This window comes from Platichthys flesus, chromosome 3 (assembly GCF_949316205.1).
Source record: "Platichthys flesus chromosome 3, fPlaFle2.1, whole genome shotgun sequence".
NCBI classification, from domain to species: Eukaryota; Metazoa; Chordata; class Actinopteri; order Pleuronectiformes; family Pleuronectidae; genus Platichthys; species Platichthys flesus.
In genome coordinates, this window is record NC_084947.1 from 6,377,121 (window position 1) to 6,397,623 (window position 20,503).

Consider the following 20,503-nt stretch of genomic DNA (forward strand, 5'->3'; position numbering starts at 1 on the left):
TGTGTGTATGTGAACCACAGCAGCGGGCACTTACTGCCACTTCCAGATGGTGCTGGAAACAAACAGGGCTACGCTGTAGGACCCCTCAATAGGACCGTCTAGACTGGTCCCTGACCAGACAGATACAGCCTCCCATCAAATTAGCGTTTGTCAGATTTATGGTAATGGTCCGCAACAGTCTTCCTGTCAGTGACATCAAGATTTACAGCACTGACACCCACCCATGACCCCCCTGCTGCACACTACATATATGCCATCCTCATCCTGACTGTTCCCTTTATCCTACAAATGCACCCTCCCTTGCCCCGGCCGCTTTCACTCTCTCCATCTTTCTTTTCTTAGACCTTGCTCGTTGCTGCTGAACAACTCTTGCCCGCCACCCGGCCTCGGTTGTAGAAATGGTTGTGTGTGTATGTCGGGGAGGTTTGTACGAATGCTGAGGCCATCAAGTCTCCCAGTCTCCCTCTCTGAAAGCATCACAACCCCAGTGGCAAAACCACCCAAGCCCCCTCTGCCTCCTCAACAATGGCTTGTGTCAGGGTTTCCTGTTAATCCTCTGTGATGAAGCTGGAGTGTTTTTTGGGGTGAAGGGTTGGGGAGGAGGGTGAGGTGGTAGTGCAGAGAAGCTTGAGGGGGTGTAGTTTGGGGGTGATACTGAGTGTTTGGGAGTTTAGCGGGTGAGGAGCTGAGGGGAAGAAGGGATACATTATTGGTGGTGGTGGTGGAGTGTGAGTGAAGGACAGACAGAGAGCCCCATGTATGCGGATTAGCGTCGCCCCCTCTTTCATGTCGGCGTTTTTGGGTGGTAACCCGATCCCCGAGCCCTAGCACCAGTGAGCCCAGTGGGAAAGGCTTCCTGACAGATATCCCGTCCATTCTCAGCCCAAATGTTTTTCCAGGGCTCCTCCTCTGTCTTTGATCCTGCCTCCTCCTCAACCACGCAGGGTCACAAGCTGCCATGTCAGGCCAGAGAGGAGCGGGCCGGCACTGGAGCTGCTCAGCGAGGAGGGGAAGGGAGAGGGGGCCACTCTCATCTGTCCTTCTCAAATCCTGTCCCATATTCCTGACTCGTCTTGGTCGTCTTTCAGAGATGACCTTACACTCCAGATGGTCGCTGTCACGTCAACTCATTCAGTCAGATTAAAGTCCAACCTGCACCTCTGTTAGTAAATAGCAGGCGGTACACATCTGTTTTTCTGTTTGTTCCTTGGACTGTGGTCACTATGACGAAACTCATTCTTCTGGGAATGTTTTGGTATTTTAGGCAAGATGCCATCCTCCCTCAGTCCTGTGCTATATATATTAACTCTTGCTCGAGAGAAAAACTGAAATATCGCCATGGAAATGTGCAGTTTTAAGCTATTTGACTGTTTTATATATATATATGGTTGTTTTCATTTTTTTGTGGTGAGATGATTAGAGGATGATAATTCAGTCATAGTCTCCAGTTACAGCAATGCATTTCTTCTTACCTCCGCAGTGAAATAGCTGCAGTGTGTTCCAGCAGAAAGCTGGGGGGCGCTCCAACTTCACACTGTGGATTTCTGTGTGTGCGCGCATGTGTGTGTTCCAGCTTGTCTCCTTGTCCAGACACCTTAGCATCAGGGCAATAGTGTTTGAGCTCTGAAACGAGGGCCAGACAGACAGAAGTGGGATGAATGAATTGGGTAACGGGGGTGATAGGAGAGAGAGAGAGAGAGAGACAGAGGGAGAAAGAGAGGGATGTTGCTTCAGAATAAGGGGATGATGTGCCTGCAAAACAGTGACAAGCAAATCAGCTTTAAAACAGGGCCTCCCCTACACACACAGACATGAAGGCATAATGGGTTGTGGGTTGTTTTGTCGACTTAAGTAAGACACGGTCTACTTCACCAGACGGGATATTGAGCTGGTGCAGACAGGGTCATCTTGTTATTGCTGTATGTCTGTCATTGCAGTCCACTAGGTCTCTGTGATATTGTGCTTTAAGCTGTTGAAGTCAGCAGTAAACATATATTTATCATTCACTGCATCAAGAACATTCCACACAACTAGATATGCATTGTTGATACATTGAATTGGAGTGATGCGTGCCCCCCAAATGTCCCAGTGTATTTTGTGTGTGTGTGTCTGTGTTTGTGTGTGTAGGTGTCTGTGTTTGCACAGGGATCTATTTCTGATGCGGGGGTAATGAATGGCACCTGTTTAGTCTCCTTAGTCGGCCACCATTTTTGAAGTGCAGTAAATCTTGCATGTCATCACCCGCAGTTACACTTGAAAGCGCATCGCAGTGCTCACTGCCAAAGACGCATGTTGTTTGTTTAATCTCGCAATTGTGGTTTTAAGAAACCAGTCAATCATGCCTGTAGTGACAAGCATCGTGCCTCCGGTATCATCTCACGTGCACCTTCAGGGAAGAGAATGTGCTGTCACGAGAGGCAAGCGGAGGAAGTTAAAGGGCTGGTGGAGGAAATGTTCAGAACACCAGGAGGACGTTAGTAACCCGACGTCTTGGACGTAGATATTTGTTATGTTATTAAACGGAGTAAAGGGGCGGTGGGTGGTTTGGTGAGGTGTGGCATGTTGTGGTGTGGCGTGGCGTCGGACGCAGGCCTGAAGCTGTCTGTGGTTGGCTCGGTAACAGCTAACCATGGGAAGGGTCCAGTGAGCAGCCTTGTGTGTCTAGCATGTCTCTCTCGCCCCTTAACGAGAATGGCATGCAGTGTGCCCCGCTCACCCCCTTCCCTCACTGTACTGAGCCACACTGTGTCCCACCGTGCACCCCCATCCAGCTTCAAAGCGGCAAATAACAACAACAACTGAAGGGGGAGAAGATGAATGAGGATGAATGAATGTGCCTCTTCCACCACCCCCCCTTCCCCCTTTGCACACACACCCTCTCTACCTCCCTGGCTCCCCTCTACCCTTCCCTCTGTCCCTGACGGACTGTCTTCGTACATGCCCTTCTCTGCTACGGCCCTCTGCTTACCCCTGGTTTTGCAGGCCTGTGTTATGACTGTGGCCGGTGTGTATTACACACATATCTGTTAGCGCCACTCCTCCATCGGGACGCCCATATAAAGGACTGTCATTTTCAAAGGTCAGGCGTGAGCCCTGCACACAAGTGTTGTCCCGACACTTGGTCTGGAAAAATAAAAACGGCTTGCTTGACCATCCGTGTCCTGTGTCTGTCTACGTTGGCTTTGAGTCGCCGAGACCAGTGTCTCGGATGTCCTTTCCCTTTTCTCCTCCCTCCCTCCCTTGCTAGTGCCACTGTTGTTGGGAAATCAAGATACCCACCTTGTGTCATTTGGCAGCCGAGAAGGAAGTCATGGATTACTATTTGGTGTGCCCATCTATTGGAACAGGAAATAAATGTGATACCACAGATTTGAATAGACATTATGACATTATTACATTATTAGCACCATTGCTGGACCGAGTCCAAACTGTTCATATCCGTTGGTCTGTAACCTGCCTTTCAAAACACAGACGTGTTCAGCAAGGACACGACCCACAGATTTTTATTCTGAGTGCACATGATTTGTGTATGTGAGGCTTATTTAAAAATAATAATACACACATGTATTATTCTGCGAGTGCTCTACATCCTGGTTATCCATAATCATAGTTTCCAGGACCAATGAATGAAATCATATTTTGCTTTGTGTGTTTGATTTGTCAACATGCCATGAACGGTCAGCACTTTAGCAGCTATGCCTCTGGATTTTCAACATGAACGCTAAAAGCGGTCGGCATGCCCACTGTGCCTCTAGTGACCGGAAGAAAAATGCTCCACACACTATTGCATATCATTGCAACTCGCAGGAAATACAACAAAATAAAACACTAATACCAATGAAGTTCTACAATTTTTAACAGCAACAACACAACTTCATAAATAGTTCATGTTGTTTTGCATGGCTGCACCATTTGTTCAAATGGAAAATTCATATGTATCATTAATAGTCATTCTGACTGAAATATTTGGTATTTTTGGAAACAGATTTGTCATAACTTACTTGCTTAACAATCCGTGATGTTAAATGTTCATAAGCTCATCTACCAAGTTGTGTATGATAAGTGCGGAATTTGTTATGTTTGGATACTGTTAGCCAAACATCTGGATAAACACAGTGCTACCTAATGATCCGAGAAACTGCTAATCTCTTCTGGGCAAAGCCGTGTGTAAATGATGTAGTTGTCCTGAGTATTCCAGCAATAGCATTAGTCCATGATGGACACCTGCAAGCACCGTGAAGAAGCAGTAGTGCTGTTGTATAACAATTATATCAAAACGCACTTGGACACAGCAGAGAATATAAAACATTGAGCAGGAGAATTTCTTGGCCTTCCGCTGCATGTTCTTTTACAGCCCCAATGTTTAGTCATTATTTCACAACTGAAGCAAGTAGAAAACCAGTCCAAAGGAACAAGAAGCTTGTTGGGATACCTCAATTGGGAAAAGGCTGTCATGTCACTGCCCGTTTTCCTGTCCTGTGGTCTCCTAACGGCAGCCAGAGAGTACGAGAGTGAAACATGAACTAGTCTGCTGCAGTGGTAGCAGCTCCCTCTAACCCACATTTATTACCTCTAAAAATACAAAGTGGTTTTCTAAAAAGGGCCTGGCTCCTGTTCTGTCCAACTACGTCAGGTATATTTGCAACGCCGTGGGTTATGACTCACTGACAAAACAGTTTTATCTGAACGGTTCAGCGTTCCTTTGAAGTGGCTCGATGCTTTGCATTGATCTTTTTCCATATACATTCAGTTCAAACATCGAAGGGTGCGTGATGTCCACAGTATGCAAATCAATCTACGGTCACTCGAGGTCGGCAGGCTGCAGGGTGGTGCTGGTTAGGCTGCATGTGGGAGAAGGGAGGAGGCTGATGCATCCACATCTCGGTGTATTGAATACATAAAAAATACGAAACATGTTACCAATGTGATACAAGTGATTTGCAGTGCCAAGGAAAATGCTCAGGATTAAAACCAAAGCAGAGTGTAATGTGCCATAGCTGCTGTCTGCAGACCGGAGTAAGATGCACATTCCACTGGTAGATTAACTCAGCAGCGAGCTGAGCGTTTATATTCACAGCAGCAAGAAATATTTTGGAAAGTTCATGTCTCTTTTCAAATTGTCTGTTTATCTTGAAAAAGTGCCAAAAAAGTGTTGCCAAACATTTGAATTGAAGTTTTCTGGTGGATGGCGTAGCTTTTCACTACTACATGTCAATCCGACTCGACCGGACACGCCTCCAACTCACACGAGACTTGGCCGAGCGACTCGTTGAGAATTGGCCCCAGACGGGAGTGGAGATACGGCTTTGAGAGAGGGATTCATGTGAAATGATGTTCACAAAATGTTGAGTGCTTTTCTAAATAATAAAGGCATCTGCTAGTAGTTAGATATAGATAAATCAGACAGTAAGAATCTGCTAATCTCACCATGCCTACGCTGCAGCACGAGGATTGTTTGAAGGAAACACTGGAGAACAATGAACTGTGGTAGACATTTTCTTTTCATACCATGGATGATATATAGGGAATATGGGCTATACCATCATTAACACTTGGCTAAATGCTGTTAAGTTTGAACGTCTGTATCTCACTGGTTGACCAGCAGTGGTTCCAGCTTCTTATCTTGTGTATCTGAGCTCTGGTTGGCTGCCAGGAGGCCCAGTTATGTCCCCCATTAAACGTCTCAACATTTCTTCCATTCTTTCTGTCGTGCATCTTTTAAGGAGACATTTAATCTGAAAAAATGCAGCCTGGCTATGTCTTTAGTGATATATGTTGTCGGCAGTGTTTTCCATTTACATAAAGCCAAGCTAATCAGCTTTCACAACAACAGTGAGGTAATGTCTTGGCAGGTCTCTCAGTGAAGCACAATTAAAACATGTCCAATCCTATAAGAGGCAACCAATCGATAAAGTCTAGGAATGGCAGACTTTTTATGGAGAGTGCTCTGGCAAGGAGTGGCAATTTTTTTTTGAAGATTGCCTTTTTAATGCCTCCTAGTAGTAGTTTATTGGTACCTTCATAACAAGGAAGCAAAGCTGGCACGTGTGTGACAGTGCTGGTGAGATGACCTTTATATCTCAGTCATTTCCCTGTTGTGCGAACGTCACTGAAACAACATTTGGAGAACCGTTGAATGTTCAATTAAATTTGTCTGTTTGGATGCCTTGATAAGCAACGGAGGCCGTCGTCACAGCACCGAGTATCTCGGCTTCAGTGACGCAGCACAACTGATCATTGAGTTTGTAGTTAACAGGGGAGGGGGCCGGGCTCTCGAGGTAAGCAAAGGCCTTTGGACATGTTTATTTTCTCCTCTGCCTTTTGACCGAACTCTCCTCGTCAATCTTGTGCTGTCCAAGAGGGCCAGAGGTGGGAGCGCCCATCCCTCTCTCTCTCTCTCACAGGGGCCACTGTGTACGTGGGGACTGAAGGGTCAGGTCCTGGATGCTCCTTCGGTAAGGGTTGTGAAATCTGAATTGTACAGGGCGGGAGGGAGGTGGGAGCCGCGTGTCTGACTGCTCCCACATTTCCAACTGCGGCAGCAACCTTCTTTGTTGCCGTCATGCACACCGGGTGGAATAATAATATTTTTAATTTAATTTTACTGGGAAAATAAATAAGACTTCACTTCCTTCACATCTCCTCGCCCTAACCACATGCTTCCTGATGGCTTAGAGCCCTGACAGCAGATTTCACCTTCTCAAATCTTTACATGTAGCTTGAGGGAAGGTAGATGATGGGGGGCAGCAAGGGGCGAAGAGAGCATGGAAGAGAATAGAATGACCTCATCAAGCCAAGTTTTTACATGTGTTCCCCCATCTGACACAAATGTGTTTCTGATCTTACCTTTTTTTTTGGAGAGGGGAATGTTTCCTGTTTGAGTAGACCGCTGGGTTCACCGAGGAGTCGGGGGGTCGGGTTGCTCAGCCAACGTCTGGTTCTGTTGAAGAAGATTCCCCACATCTCCATCAAACAGCAGCTCTGTTTTGGCACGGCTCTGAAAAGTGACCCTGGTGGTCACGTTCGTCTGGGGGTCTGCGGGAGAATCAAGACCGAAACACTCTTTGTTGCTGTCGTGTTGGTTTAAAATCTGAAATAAATGATGGTTGCATCTCCTAAAATGCTCTGCTTGTTGTCAAAGATCTGATCTCCAGTTAAAATCTGATTCCATTAGGAATCTTTGTAGTCGTGAACCGAAACCTAAAACTTGAACATTTGCCAAATATTCTCGACCGTTGACGAAGAATATTTGTTTATCTTCTCGTTTGTTTATATCTGCTTCTCCCCACTGAGGTATACTTAATACTTAATGGTATGCCGAAGCACACCTGGGGAATGTGTGCACAGATGTGCAGCAGTTCATGTACACTTGTCCATGTGTTTTCCTTCCTGTCAGAGTCTTTGATTGAACAGAATAGCAGTGGGTTGTGCAGGGTCGTCCCCTGACATGAGCAGTAAGTATCCTGTGTTGGTGTTCTTCCACCTGAAATGTGATATAGTATATTGGAGAGTGTGTGTGTGTGTCTGTGTGTTTGTGTGTGCGCATCTATATGTGTGTGTCTGCCCGCCTTGTCCGGACTGGTTCCTGTCTTGCTAATAAAAGAGATCTCTTTTTAGTTTTGGATACCGATCTCCCCACACAGGTTTAAAGATCTCATTCACGGTTCACACTGCATTTGCCCCTTAATGTCTCACAGCAGGCCCTCAGTCCCCGGCTGTGATTCATGGAGTGACAGGTCTGCCTCTGACAGCCATAAGGGCCCAATCAGACAGGGTCCACACACACACACACACAGACACACACTGCAGACAAAAACATGTTCACCAGTTCTAAGGTGCATGCATGTGCCGCTCCCATTTCCTTCCACATCTCTTTTCATGTAGACTTTAACACAATATGACATAATTACATGAAATCATGCAAATCAGACCTCTTGCGGATTTATTCTTGCCATTGCTCTGATTCCTTCTTTGTTTTTTACTGAAAAAGAATAAACCTTTTTTTCTTTTTAAATCAACTAAGAAACTGGAATTCTTCAGAACTTTGACATGGAGTGTCATAAATGCTTCATCATATAAAAACAGCTGTAATGCCCCCGGGACTCTTCCTGCAGAGCTGGAGAGACAGATAATTCGTTTTAAGGGTTGCACAATGCGTTGTCATCCCAAATGCAGAGTCTTCATTTAATCTAGCCCATCTCCCCTGAGGGACATTTTCTTCTTTCCCAATGCATTTATTCTTTTGTTTGTTTTGTTATAGTGTTTCCGGGCACTGTGCTGTAAAGGACCCCCACCGCCAAGGCCCGAGTATGATGTGGTGTGCATTGGCCTGACGGGAGCTGGAAAGACCAGCCTGCTCTCACGCCTCTGTAGTGAGGGCAGTGACGGCATCGTTCCTACAACAGGTAGGTGAGCACCACATGTGGATCAGTGGAAAAACGTTTTTCACTGCGCTTAAATAGAAGCACTAACCCTTCACAGATATACATCTAACTTTCCTCATGGTCGTAGTTGCATGTTTTCCAAGCTTCTGAAAAGCTGTCATGTTTCTAGAACAAGTTGTCCTTTGGATTAGAACCACAGTTAGATAATTTTGTCCAGGTAATACTGCTCGCCAATAGGGGGAAGCAAGTCTCCAGTATGTCTTTCAAAGCCTGAGCGCTCATGCCAGAATCACTCTGCTGGATCTCACTAGCCAATACTCAGCTTCTTTCCTCTAGTCAAGTGGGAGGCTGATGTTAAGTATGTCCAGAAGAGGAGGCTTTTGGGTTAGTACATCATCCTCCTGGTAGTCAACGCTGTGCTTTCCATATACAAGCGATCCCTCAAGGACATGGACATTCCTCTTTCCTCCCCTGGCTTTGTCAGCAGTCAGCTTTGAGCCATTGCAGAAAATCTCCTTTTAGGTTTAGTCACTGTGCACGTTCACCATTATAAACTAATTCCCAAATGATCTGCCTGCAAGTGTTGGCGTGTATGTCCCCGTGGCAGGCGGTGATTCAAGGCAGCGATCACCTGTCGGCGCCCACCGTAATTGATAAAACATGCAGATTATTTACCTTAGCAGGGAATTATTTTAGTGAACTTCACTGAAATAAGACTTAGCTGTCAGCACGGTTTGCATCTGCCAACATCGACAGAGGAAAGATCATGAAGAACAATGAGGGGGAAGTCTCTTGTGGCTCCACCCTCTTCTTACTTCATGATTTTGTATGTTGTAATGTGCTTGACTCCCATATTTAACATCTAATTCAGATGTTACGATCATAATCTGCCCCCATCTCTCCTCCTGTTTTTGAATCTAACCACAAGAGGAATTCCCCCCTAGACGATTTTGCATGATTTGAGCTGAGCGTTAATCCTCACTTTTGTCTTTACTACTTAAATTTGTGCGTCGCCGCAAAAAAACCACCACACGATCCATGGTAGCACTTTAGACGTCATCTCAGACCTCCGCTACCTCCGACGTAGAACAAAACACTTCAGCTTCGCTTGTTTTTCTGTTTTGAACCCGGACCCCACAAAGTGTTATTTTCCTCCAGTTAAACATCACAGTGATGTTGACAGTCCTCTTTGTGTACACAAGCTGGTAGTTTGGAAAAGGTACATCATCTCCTACAAAGACCAAATGATAGGTGGATATTTTCTACGTCAGATATTTTTTTCCTATCCCTTTTTCTCATTATTAAAAAGCAATTCAGCCAACATTCCTAAAGGTTGACTCTCTCTCCTAACATGTGCCGTCCACACACACATCACACACAACACACACAAACTTAATTTCTTCATGTCATTTTAATGTTGGATTTTAATTTTTCTCCTCTCAGGTTTCAGCATCAAAGCAGTGCCATTCCCAAATGCCGTCTTGAATGTAAAAGAACTTGGAGGTAAGAGATGCAGCCCATTCTACATTAAGCTTTCATTTAATCGGACAATTACCCCAACCCCCCCACCCCTACGTTAAATCCGCAGTGGGATTTAAAGTCTTCCATGAAATAAAGGTGGTCAGGTAATGATTTTCTTATGGGTCAGCCAAAAACATGTTATAGCAACAAAATGTTTTGATCCTCGGTAAACAAAGCTGCTGTCCGACTCAAAATCATAAACAAGTTATTCAAACGTACAGATTTGCCCTCTTGGAAATCTGAATGTTTTTACTTGTTCTGATATTATCTCTCCCATCTGTCGACAGTAAGTGTTTATACAATTAACTGTGTTCTCTACAGATGCAAAAGCATGTTTGTTTTTGACCTCCAGCAGCATCACACCTTTCTTACAGACGTCAGACCTGTTAGTGGATTTCAAAGTGGCTGTACAACCTGCACCTTGTTATTCCTGGAAACATACAGCACTCGAGGAAGCTGTTTAATAAGCACAGATGAGGGATCTTGAGGTGGAGATACGTAAACAGACCCAGGGAGGCCTCCGCTTCTCAAAGGGAGCCTCAGGAGAGAGGGATGAGAGCTATATCTCTCTCTCTCTTCTACTAGCTACTTAGTGACAAGAGGAAATTTATGGTTATTTTGACGGTTAAAATAATTTATGGTTTTCTTCTGCAGAGTATGGGCACATGGCAGGTGCAGTGCTTATTTTGAAGGTTCACCCAACCTAGCCTCCTGAAAAGATGAAAAACACTCTCACACACACAGACACACACAAAGAGGCACCGGGGGACCACCAACGAGGGTGCTACCAAATTTGGACAGAGCGTATTAGGGGGTTTTGAAAAAAGGGTTTTCTGGATTGGGTCAAAGCCAGTCTGATGGGACATTATTGTGGTTGGAAAAACACTGGTCCCACGGATGACATGTTTGATATAGAGAAGTTAGTGTAGGATGGTGAAATCTGTTCTCTTGTTCTCATGCCCCCCCAGCCAGGACCCTCACTAGTCGGCTCGTAAATACACAGAGCTCAAGAATCTGAGCGATTTATGGTGCCATCCGTTATGGATATTTTGGAGATGGTGAAAACAAGCACATGATGTTTTGACCCCTCAAGTCACTAGTTTTTCTGTGGAGTGCATTATAGCATTCAGGTTGCTGTCTGAGGCGGGTTGTTGACATGCAGCCCTCTTGTTTGGCCGAGTGAAGGCGTACACTTCTTCTAAATGTAAATTACGTAAATGTGGAGACAGGGGAGCTGGTGCACTTGCGTAATACTCCACGGTTCAGTTTTCGCAACAAGCGTTTTCTGATTTAATCATTCTCTTTCTCCACTGTTTGTACCTTACTCCCTTCCTCCTCGTAGCCTTTAAAACAGTAAATATTCCTGGCGTAGTGTTATTTTGCTCTGTATCAATGATGCGGAAAAATGATACAAGATGTGACGCACAAACGTCAGTGTTCTTGACCCCACAAAATGCTTGTTTTACACAATACCTTTGTGGCTCGTTCTCTTCACTCAGCCTTGACTAAGGCAAGGGAAGAAGCTTGTTGAGGAGTGTGAAGAAGTGAAGCACTTACCATGTATTTCCTTCCTCTCCCACCGCAAAGCCCATTGAATGTCAATGAGGTATTCTCCCTTTATAGTATGAAATGTAAAGCAAGTCTTCCATGTACAGGTAATCTTAAGTACCGGAGGTTGGGAAGAAGTTTAAGGCACCAAATGCTGTTAAAGTATAGGATAAGTATTTGCTCATTTTGGTTTAGAAGAGAAGGTCAAACTTGTTAATCCCTTCCTCACAAAACATTTTCTTTCTCACATTTGTATATGAAGTTCTTATTTTTTTGGCTGGGTAACCTAGATTATTGCTCAACCCATTTCATCTGAGAGATAAAAGTGGCTTAAGTTGAACAGGATGGACGCACATGGGAGAGCAAGTGCAAAGGTCAACACCTTTGGCAGGCTGAGAAATTTAGCGTACAGCAAACAGCTGGAAACATGGCACTCGGAACCGGCCGAGGAGCCAGGTCTGTCTCAGTCGTTTAAATGCTGCAGGCTACGAGCCCATGTAAGTGTGGCTGACTCACAACTGTAACTCATATTGTTGCTATGCAGGGTATTGCATTTTTAACTCTCCCTGCCCTGAGTGCACTGGGCCAGTGCTTGTTATAAGTGCAAGCTGTCCTTTAAACCAGAGGCACAGACCAGCCTGGGCAGAAAGCCCTGATGTACTACGCCTGGGATTATTCAGACTGAGCTATACGTTTGTCTCACTCATGTATTTGTCATTGAGGTCCCTGCCATCTTGCTTTCAATTGTTCCCTTACTCATCTTCAGCTCTGGTTTCTGTTTCTGCTTTCTGCCGTATGTCCCTATTTCTCTTTACTATTGCTTCTGGAATTTGCTTTTGGTTCTTTTTGAATATCTGTCCTTCCTTTGCCTCTCGTTCAGCCATCGCTGCTTCTGTCAAGCTCTGTCTCCTTATCGATTTGACCACATTGTATGGCCTTGATAAAGGCACACTGTCCCACAGTCGCTTTCAGACAGGACCTGTCCTTCATCTAGGTTAGTGTCTAACTACTATATTTACATGCAGGAAAACCAGTCCATTGTTTTTCTTCTGACATCTGACTTCTTGGCCACGCATATGGATAACAGGGTTTCGAACCTGGATTTGCAAGCGCATCACAAACAGGAAAAGTATCACTGTGTGATAATTAAAACCAAAGTCTGACTAAAACTTAAATAAATAAGTTGGTTTCCACAGCTGAACACCAGTCTATTTAAACATGTGCACGCTAAAAGACAAACTGTGTGGTCTCACTACAGTCTGTCTTCACTCAGAGGAAAAAAACCCTCATCATGCGGCACTGTCACACAAGACCAATGCACTGAAAATATGTCAGTCTTAGTTTAGACATCGGTTTAAGGGTAGTGTCTAAAAGTAGGGCTGCACAGATCCAGCTCAGTTCAGTCTTGATACCGATACTGATACCTTTGTCTGATAGAGAATACCAATCTGATACCAGTATCTATCTGATGTCGGTGTATTCATCACTGTGTGGAAGAGACAGGGATCATTCATTCATGTGTGAGGCAACGTCAGGCTTGACTAGAGCATAACTTTTTTTATTAGTTATTTATACACATTTATTATTAAAATAATAAATAATTGTGTACCGGCAACTTGATAAATAACCCAATGCCCGATCAAGCATTTTCAATTAGCATCAGACTGGTATCTGATATCAGATCAGCGTATCTCTGTTCAATAGTCGAGAGAAAATCATCTTGTGTTTTATCATTGCACCCTATCAAAGTAGCCAAAATGCACAGTGAGGCAGTGTCACCAGTCTGGACCTCTTGTTTAAAATTCTCGGCCATTAGAAAAGAAATGCACCGAGCGGATTGTGCGTCTTCATTCAAACACACCCAGCACAAAGAGGTTGAAAGTTTATTTTAATCAATTCGCAACACACTTTAAAATGAAGTATTTTTGTTCTAATCGAATAAGGTGATTGACATTGAGAATCTTTATTCAAACAAGCGTTTGCTCCCCTGCTGGTGCCAGGTAGGAGGACTCAGAGGGAAGGGGACCTCCGGGGACGAAGGAATCTATCAAGTGTGTGTATGTGTGCGTATTAGTCTGGACAGTGAGATGACGTCAGGTCTAGACAGGCCATTTCACAGTTTGCATTTATGCCACACAATGACAGCTGATGAAGAAGTGGTGCTTATAATCACCACTCGTTGCTATTGTTCTTCAGTATTGCTGCTAAGGTTAAAAATAAGGACTTTTGATTTGGAGTTCAGTGGTACATGTGTGCGCAGGCAGTGTTCCTGTTGAAACACTATCGATCATCTGGTTTTCCAATGATGTACCTTATAACAACATAGGTGAAATTAAACGATTAACAGTAAAAGATGATTGCTTCAGTGCCAATTCAAATGTTACATTTTTAAATAATATGATGGTACATTCACTGAATGTGTGAATGAGATTCTTGTAAATTTGAACGTGCTACTTCAGCTTTTAGGTAATTTATAGAGTTAGGTAATTTTTCTCATCATTCAAGTCTACAAGTCTATTATTTACATGCACAGGGAACACAAGGCAAGACGAGGGACATTCAGGAACATCATTGAATATTTACCAGTCGTCTTTGGCCACCAACAGGCAAAGGAAGCATTTGAACATCTCATAACAAAACCACTAGGATTTAGTCATCTCAGACCCAATGTGGTTCTTGTTTCTATCAAACAGGACCACAGTGTGTGCTACTTTGCCCAGCAGGGCAGCTTTTCCTTTGCACAGGAAAATGACCTGACCAAAAGTGAAATTGTAAATTGTCATTTGGGTTTAAAGCAGATGGTTGCATTCACAGACTGTGCTGATTTTTGGAGTTCTGAGGACAGCAGTGTAACTGATCTCTTTTTGAGGCCTCATTCAAGGATATGACCCTATTTGATGTTGGTTTTCTCGGCTTGAATGGTGCATCACAGACATTGTGAGGGACATCCCATTAATATCATGAAAGTATCAAACCCAGCCTGTCTGTTTTGAGGTTGCACTGGCAATGTGGTCGGTCACATGTACAACAACAAGCAGCTTATGGATGTGTACACTCAGCGTCTTTGCTTCAAATAGGGTTAAACAGTGAGGTATATGTTGTAGAGGCTTGATTAAAGTGTTGTATAAATAACAAGAGTGTGGTGATTAATTAGTACTTCAACCAGACATATAACTTGTCTATAACTGAAAGCTGCTGTACCAGCCAAAGTGGCAGGAGGGGTGTGTTGGCAAATCAGAAATACAGCCACATTATTTTCCCGTAGTAACTCAACTTATTTATCTCAAGCATTCAGAGGCGCTGCATTTCTGTAAAGACTCTTGGTCAGTAATGTGTACAATGGTGTGCTTAAAAAGACAGTGCTGAGACTACCAGTTGATGGGTGTATCAACAGCTGAAGTGTTTTTCACCTCAGTCCCGCCCCAGCTCATTCCTCAATGAAGTAAGCAAACTTTATTACTCGAGGCCTCCCTCGCTGGTCCCAGCCCTCCCTCCCATCACTCCATTGTAGCTGTTTTTTGTTCAAGAAAAAAAACACTGTCTGCTTTTCGTTAGGGAGGCTTCAAAGGGAGTTGCATTCAGTGTTTCAACTTTCGGGAATGAAAAGAGATTGGCAACATGTTTATGTTTTGTATTGTAAGGTAAAAGCTTGCAAAAGTGAGCAATGTAGGAAAAAGATTAGAGTTGTGTTGGAACTGATTGTGAATGTGAAACCGTAGCTTCATTATTACCCAACAACAATCAAAGAAGAAGCCTCCAATGGAAAATACAGGGTGATAGTTTGAATTTGCAGATGATTTCGGAAACACCATCAAAACAAACCGAAAGTGAACCTGAATTCAGGCCCATGAATCATCTGCTCCTGATTCTCCCCGTGTAATTGTTTACTTGTGTTTTACTGACATTTTCTTCTCAGCTTAGTTTATTAACTCATTGTCACACTTTGATGAAAGGAGAAGAAACCTGATCACCGGAATGTTGTCGCCACTTGTGTTTGTGTAAGCAGCAGATGTCTGCTGGTTTTCCCATTCTCTTCTCGTACCTGCCAACTCTGACAGCATGCACTGTTCTCCATATTTCTTCTTGATGTCCTCAGCTTGATTTTTTTTTTGTCTCAAACGGTGTCCTTGAAACCTGAACCATAAATACCTGAACAAAATCGCACTGTGTGAGCTGAACAATGGTACTGGAGGTTTTCCTATCATGAAGTAAAGGAGTTAAAGTATATATAACTATATTACAGCAACATCAGTTAAGCTCAATCATTAAATCCAATGTGGGGGAAAAAAACACAGTATTTATCATGAGGTTTAAAGTTTATAATAATGTTTAAGGTAAAACTTCAAAATACCAAGCCTCAATTATACTTCTTTGTCATAAGTGCTCGATATTGTCTTCGTTGGGAAAAATGCCAATTATGAAAAATATATCAGCTGATATGTTGATATCAGTTTTTTACAAGCAACAGCCCAAAACACAGAAGGGATCAGAGTAATTTTGACATCACTGAGTATACTGTTTATATTATGCCATGAATGAATATTTTTCCCTTAATGGAGGGCATAGAATCATACTTACACTGTTACTACTGTGTTTAAGTGACACTTGAACAAATAACAATGGTTTGAGTGGAGTAAAACATTCTCTTCTATAATTAGAAGCAAGTTTCAAAGGGCAGCAGTGAAGACATGAAGACAGACAAACAAGCAAAGACATGAGGTCTTACTCATCGTGCACTTATTTGATTAATGATATGTAGTAGGGCTGCCAGCGTCGCTCAGGAATCATCACGTCGTGCTTGAAAATCCTCCCGTTAGACCAATAGATGGCAGAAGATGCCAACGAGATTCAAGGCATGACGGACATTCCACCATTTCCAGGCAAAGATGAGAGAAACTTCCTAGACAATCTCTCAAGTGCCACTTTGTCTGATAGCTTTCCACTCCAGTGAGAGGTGTGACTAGAAAGAGTGGGGGAGGAAAGAAGGACGGGAGGGGAGAGCACGATGGAAGGGAGGTAAATGTCACCGAGAGCACTTCGTGAGGTTTAAACATTTACCAGCCTCACATTTCGTCACTTCTTGGCAATTACCTTACTATGAGCAACAATAACGAAACAACAGTTCACACGATTGCAAAGGAAGTAACCTCACCAGACGGGGAACATAATTTTAACCAGAGTGTGGACGTCTTCTGAAAGCAAACGCTCAACTCTGCATATGAAGAACATAAAAAATCCCCTTTGTAGTTGTGTGTGCATGGTGTCAACAAGTTTGTTGAGCGTGTAGAACAAACATTTAAAACAATATAATGGAGAACATCTTGAGGGGAACGGAGAGTGTGCAGCTGAGTTAATGAAATGTAATCATCGTGTAACGGCAGAAGATGAGAAGTTTATTTTATGTCCGCAAATATAAATCAGAAATTACAAGAAAGCTACACTTTGATGTAAAAACAGGAATTTTTTAATGCACTCTAAGTATTGTGATAAACACCTTGCATTTTACGGTTTGGACTTTTTCCATACACTGTTTAAATTTTGTGTTGTTTAAAGTTGTTTTTCAAACCCGGACTCCAGAAGATGTCAGGACACCAGCGGCGCCTGGTTAGAGCAGTAGGAGGCCGGACATGACGTATATAAATGTTGCTCCGGAAAAAAACAGTGTGTTTGTTAGTGTTAGTGTTTTTCAGCCCTAATCACCAATAAGCTATTTGCCTTTTCAAGTTGACATCTTCGTTGTCTTCTTCTGCATCACACGTTAGAAATCTCCACACGCCCAATCGCTCACTGCGACTTTACGAGACATCTCTCTGCTGTGTCCTCACGTGGGACATTAAACTGATGACGCAGCTCATCATGTTATGTCGTTTGGCAGGAAAAATGCAAAAGGGGCATGCTGGAGGATATGACTAGTATATGGTGGTTTGTTTGCAGATGAGTCAAAGATTTTTGTTGCAGCCCCAGATTCTTGGTTTGGGATCGTGAACAGGTGTAAATTAAGAGGGACACAGTGGGTGATGAAATATTAGGCTTCAAGAGCAAAAGGGGCCAGACCAGCACCAACCAACTCTACAAAGTAAGATGGAAGACATTGCCTACAAGTTTTGTTTTTCTATCATTCCTTTCTTCTTCGATAGCATCGCCTACACTGTCATAGAGTGAAAGGTTTTATGGCCGGTAGTGGCGACAGAGGGAGGTGGTGATAAAAAGGACACGACTGACTCATTTTGTGGGCAAGCAGGTCTCTTCCAAAAATCTCACATGAAGTTGAAGTGACGTAAACTATTGTTAGCGGACGGGAAGGAGCCAAGTTCTCGCTTTTCAAAGAAGGAACCATATGCTGTTGACGGAGAATGAACCCGATGTCGGCGTATATAGACAGCCTTGAAAATGAGCCCAGACTCAGTTTAATCCAGTGAGGATGTGTTTTTACTTTACACTGAGTTTGGGACTGTGGAGATCACTCCTGTGTCTTAACAATGACCTGATGAGCAAAAAAACAAGTCGGCCTAAAAAGTGCTTGATACTGCAAAAACTTGGTGGTTTTGGTTTGACATAAAGCAAGAGGGGGAAAAACTATGGATGTCTGAGTTTTAAAATAGTATGTGACATGATTGTGTTTCCTCAACATACACATTTAAATAGCTTTGTGTTCTTGGTGGTTAATGAAAATTAGATTCAAGCTACAAGAGAGGTAAAGAAAAAATGCTCTTCACGAATAAAATTAGTCTTTTTTTTTTTTTCATGCTTTTAATTGAATTACTTGACACACTTTGTTTCTAATGGTCCAGAATGGTATTGTATTTCTGCCGTTTGTTATTTATAAAATCTTCCGAAGTCAAATACTTTGCTAAGTGTTTATTCTAATAAAAACATTTATAGAAATTATTTTATTTTTATTGTTAAACAAAACAAAAAGAACTGGAAAGCAGCAAAAGTGTTTACATTTTTTTTATTTGTTATTATAAAGCATAGAAGCTGTAGTTATAAGTCTTGTTAGCACTTCATATGACAATAATACAGTTTGTTATCCCAATGACTCCTCGTAGAGGCTGACCACTTTAACATCTGTCTGCAGGAGCTGAGCACATCAAGAAATACTGGAGTCGTTACTACCAGGGGTCGCAGGGAGTCGTCTTCGTATTGGACAGCGCGTCGTCTGATGAAGACCTCGAGGCCGCACGGAACGAGCTCCACTCGGCCCTACAGCACCCACAGCTCTGCACGCTGCCTTTCCTCATTCTCGCCAACCACCAGGACAAGCCTGCCGCAAGGACAGCAAACCAGGTAACCAGGTGTTTTATTAAACCTCAAGCATCACTACATGGTATCAGGTTCAGCACATGCACTTCCACAGATTCATAGAACTCGACATGTGGGTCTCAATCAGAAAAAGTGGTGGAACCTTTGCTGTGGGTCAACTCCAGCCTGTTAACATGAGCACTGAAATGAAAACCAATTCGTTCACCGTCACGCACACAGCTGAGGTGTGGTCCGGGCCTAGCAGTTGGCCGCTCTACCGCCAGACGGGCTGCAGCAGTGCATTAGTAGAAATGTCATGTAGTAGGTCGTGTCACCACCTCCCCCCAGGACAGAATTAATCACTGCTCGTGGAGGCTGGAATAAAATACAGCACAACTAGGGTCGTCTCTCTGCTCCACCCCTCTCTCTGTTCTCTCTCTCTCTCTTTCCGCCATCCTTGTCGCTAGCCCTGCTACACCACCGCATAGTCCCTCACAGAATGGGCCGTTATGGCTAGCATTACCCGGGTATCGTACTCACCTCATGCGTACATATTCATGCATCATCTGCTCAGGTCTATTAAATGTTTCTGAAGGAGAGCTAATACTGGGAGAGGGTCGTCTGCTTTTCCCGAGCTTAGACCCCCAGTGCTGCTGCTCTTCCCCGATGTGACTTCGACAGTTGGAAAAAACATAGTCCTAGAACCAGACTCAGACCCAACACCTAACGTATGACTCAACCTGAATCAGTCTAACTTAGTTTAGCTAATTAGTATGGATTGGTTGTACTTGAGCACAAGGCGCTATAGTCATGGAAACCTACTAATCTTATTGATATTTTAAATGGCAGCTGCTTGTTTTAAGCCCGACAACACTGATCTCTTTGTTGGCTTTCATCACGTAGCCAATTTAATCCAGTCTGTGAACTGCCCACACTTTCCTAGCAGTCTTAGCGTGATGTGTCCTCTGCCATATTTGACCCGTCATTGCATCAGTCACTGGAAGTATTGGCTTTCCTGAACTGTTTGCAAACACTGGTGACACGTGAGACTGGTTTATAGGGACCGAGGGATGAGATCCATGTCGCCCGAAGGCCCTTTCTAGCACCATGTCGGGTGGTGCTATTCCAGTTCACAACGAATGACTTTCATAAAGTGAGTTGGTTGGGGTGACGGACGAAGCTGATGTTATTACAGTTGATGCTGTACTGTGTCTACTTCTATCGCCATTTGAGCATGTGATAATTAATGCTGCCACTGTCTGTTCCCTCTGCCTTTCTCCTACATGCACCTACACGGAACACATTAAAACAAACCCATACACAGACATGGAGATTCTTATTTGAATTTTTAATTGAGCTAATAAGAATTTAGTCTCTAAATACACTTGTAGATCCTATTTACAAGGATTCCAGTAATATCAGCCTTTCAAAGACATTTTCTGATATGAAAACTTTTATTGTAAAAAAGGCATAAAATAGGTGCATTTCTGTTTACATTTTACATACAAATATGTCAAATATATATGTAGTTCATATTTAGTTAGTTAAATGTTTAAAATCAAGTTGGTTGTATTTGTATTTTCTTTGCTGTGTTAATAAAGTTTAGGGTTAAACTTTAAAACATCAAGCCTGAATTATATTTCTTTGTCTTAAATATAAAGACGTAACGACTATTTAGGAATAATTGCCATTTTCGCAATTGCTCTACTATTTAGTCTATTTATGACAAGCTGGGGATTTATTGAGTCTTAACAAGGCTTTGAATCCGTCTGTCTGGGTGAAAACATCTTAATTCAATCAATAAATTA

The 20,503-nt window shown here is 43.3% G+C and overlaps 1 protein-coding gene across 2 annotated transcripts in view; it reads left to right on the top strand.

Moving 5' to 3' along the window:
- Positions 1–20,503, top strand: part of LOC133939462 (ADP-ribosylation factor-like protein 15) — an 86,557-nt gene that overhangs the window by 26,088 nt on the left and 39,966 nt on the right. For both annotated transcript variants that reach the window (XM_062381569.1, XM_062381567.1), the window contains exons 2-4: positions 8,261–8,405; positions 9,828–9,887; positions 18,532–18,740. In XM_062381569.1, the coding sequence (XP_062237553.1) occupies positions 8,261–8,405; positions 9,828–9,887; positions 18,532–18,740 (414 nt within the window). The remainder of the gene's footprint in view (positions 1–8,260; positions 8,406–9,827; positions 9,888–18,531; positions 18,741–20,503) is intronic.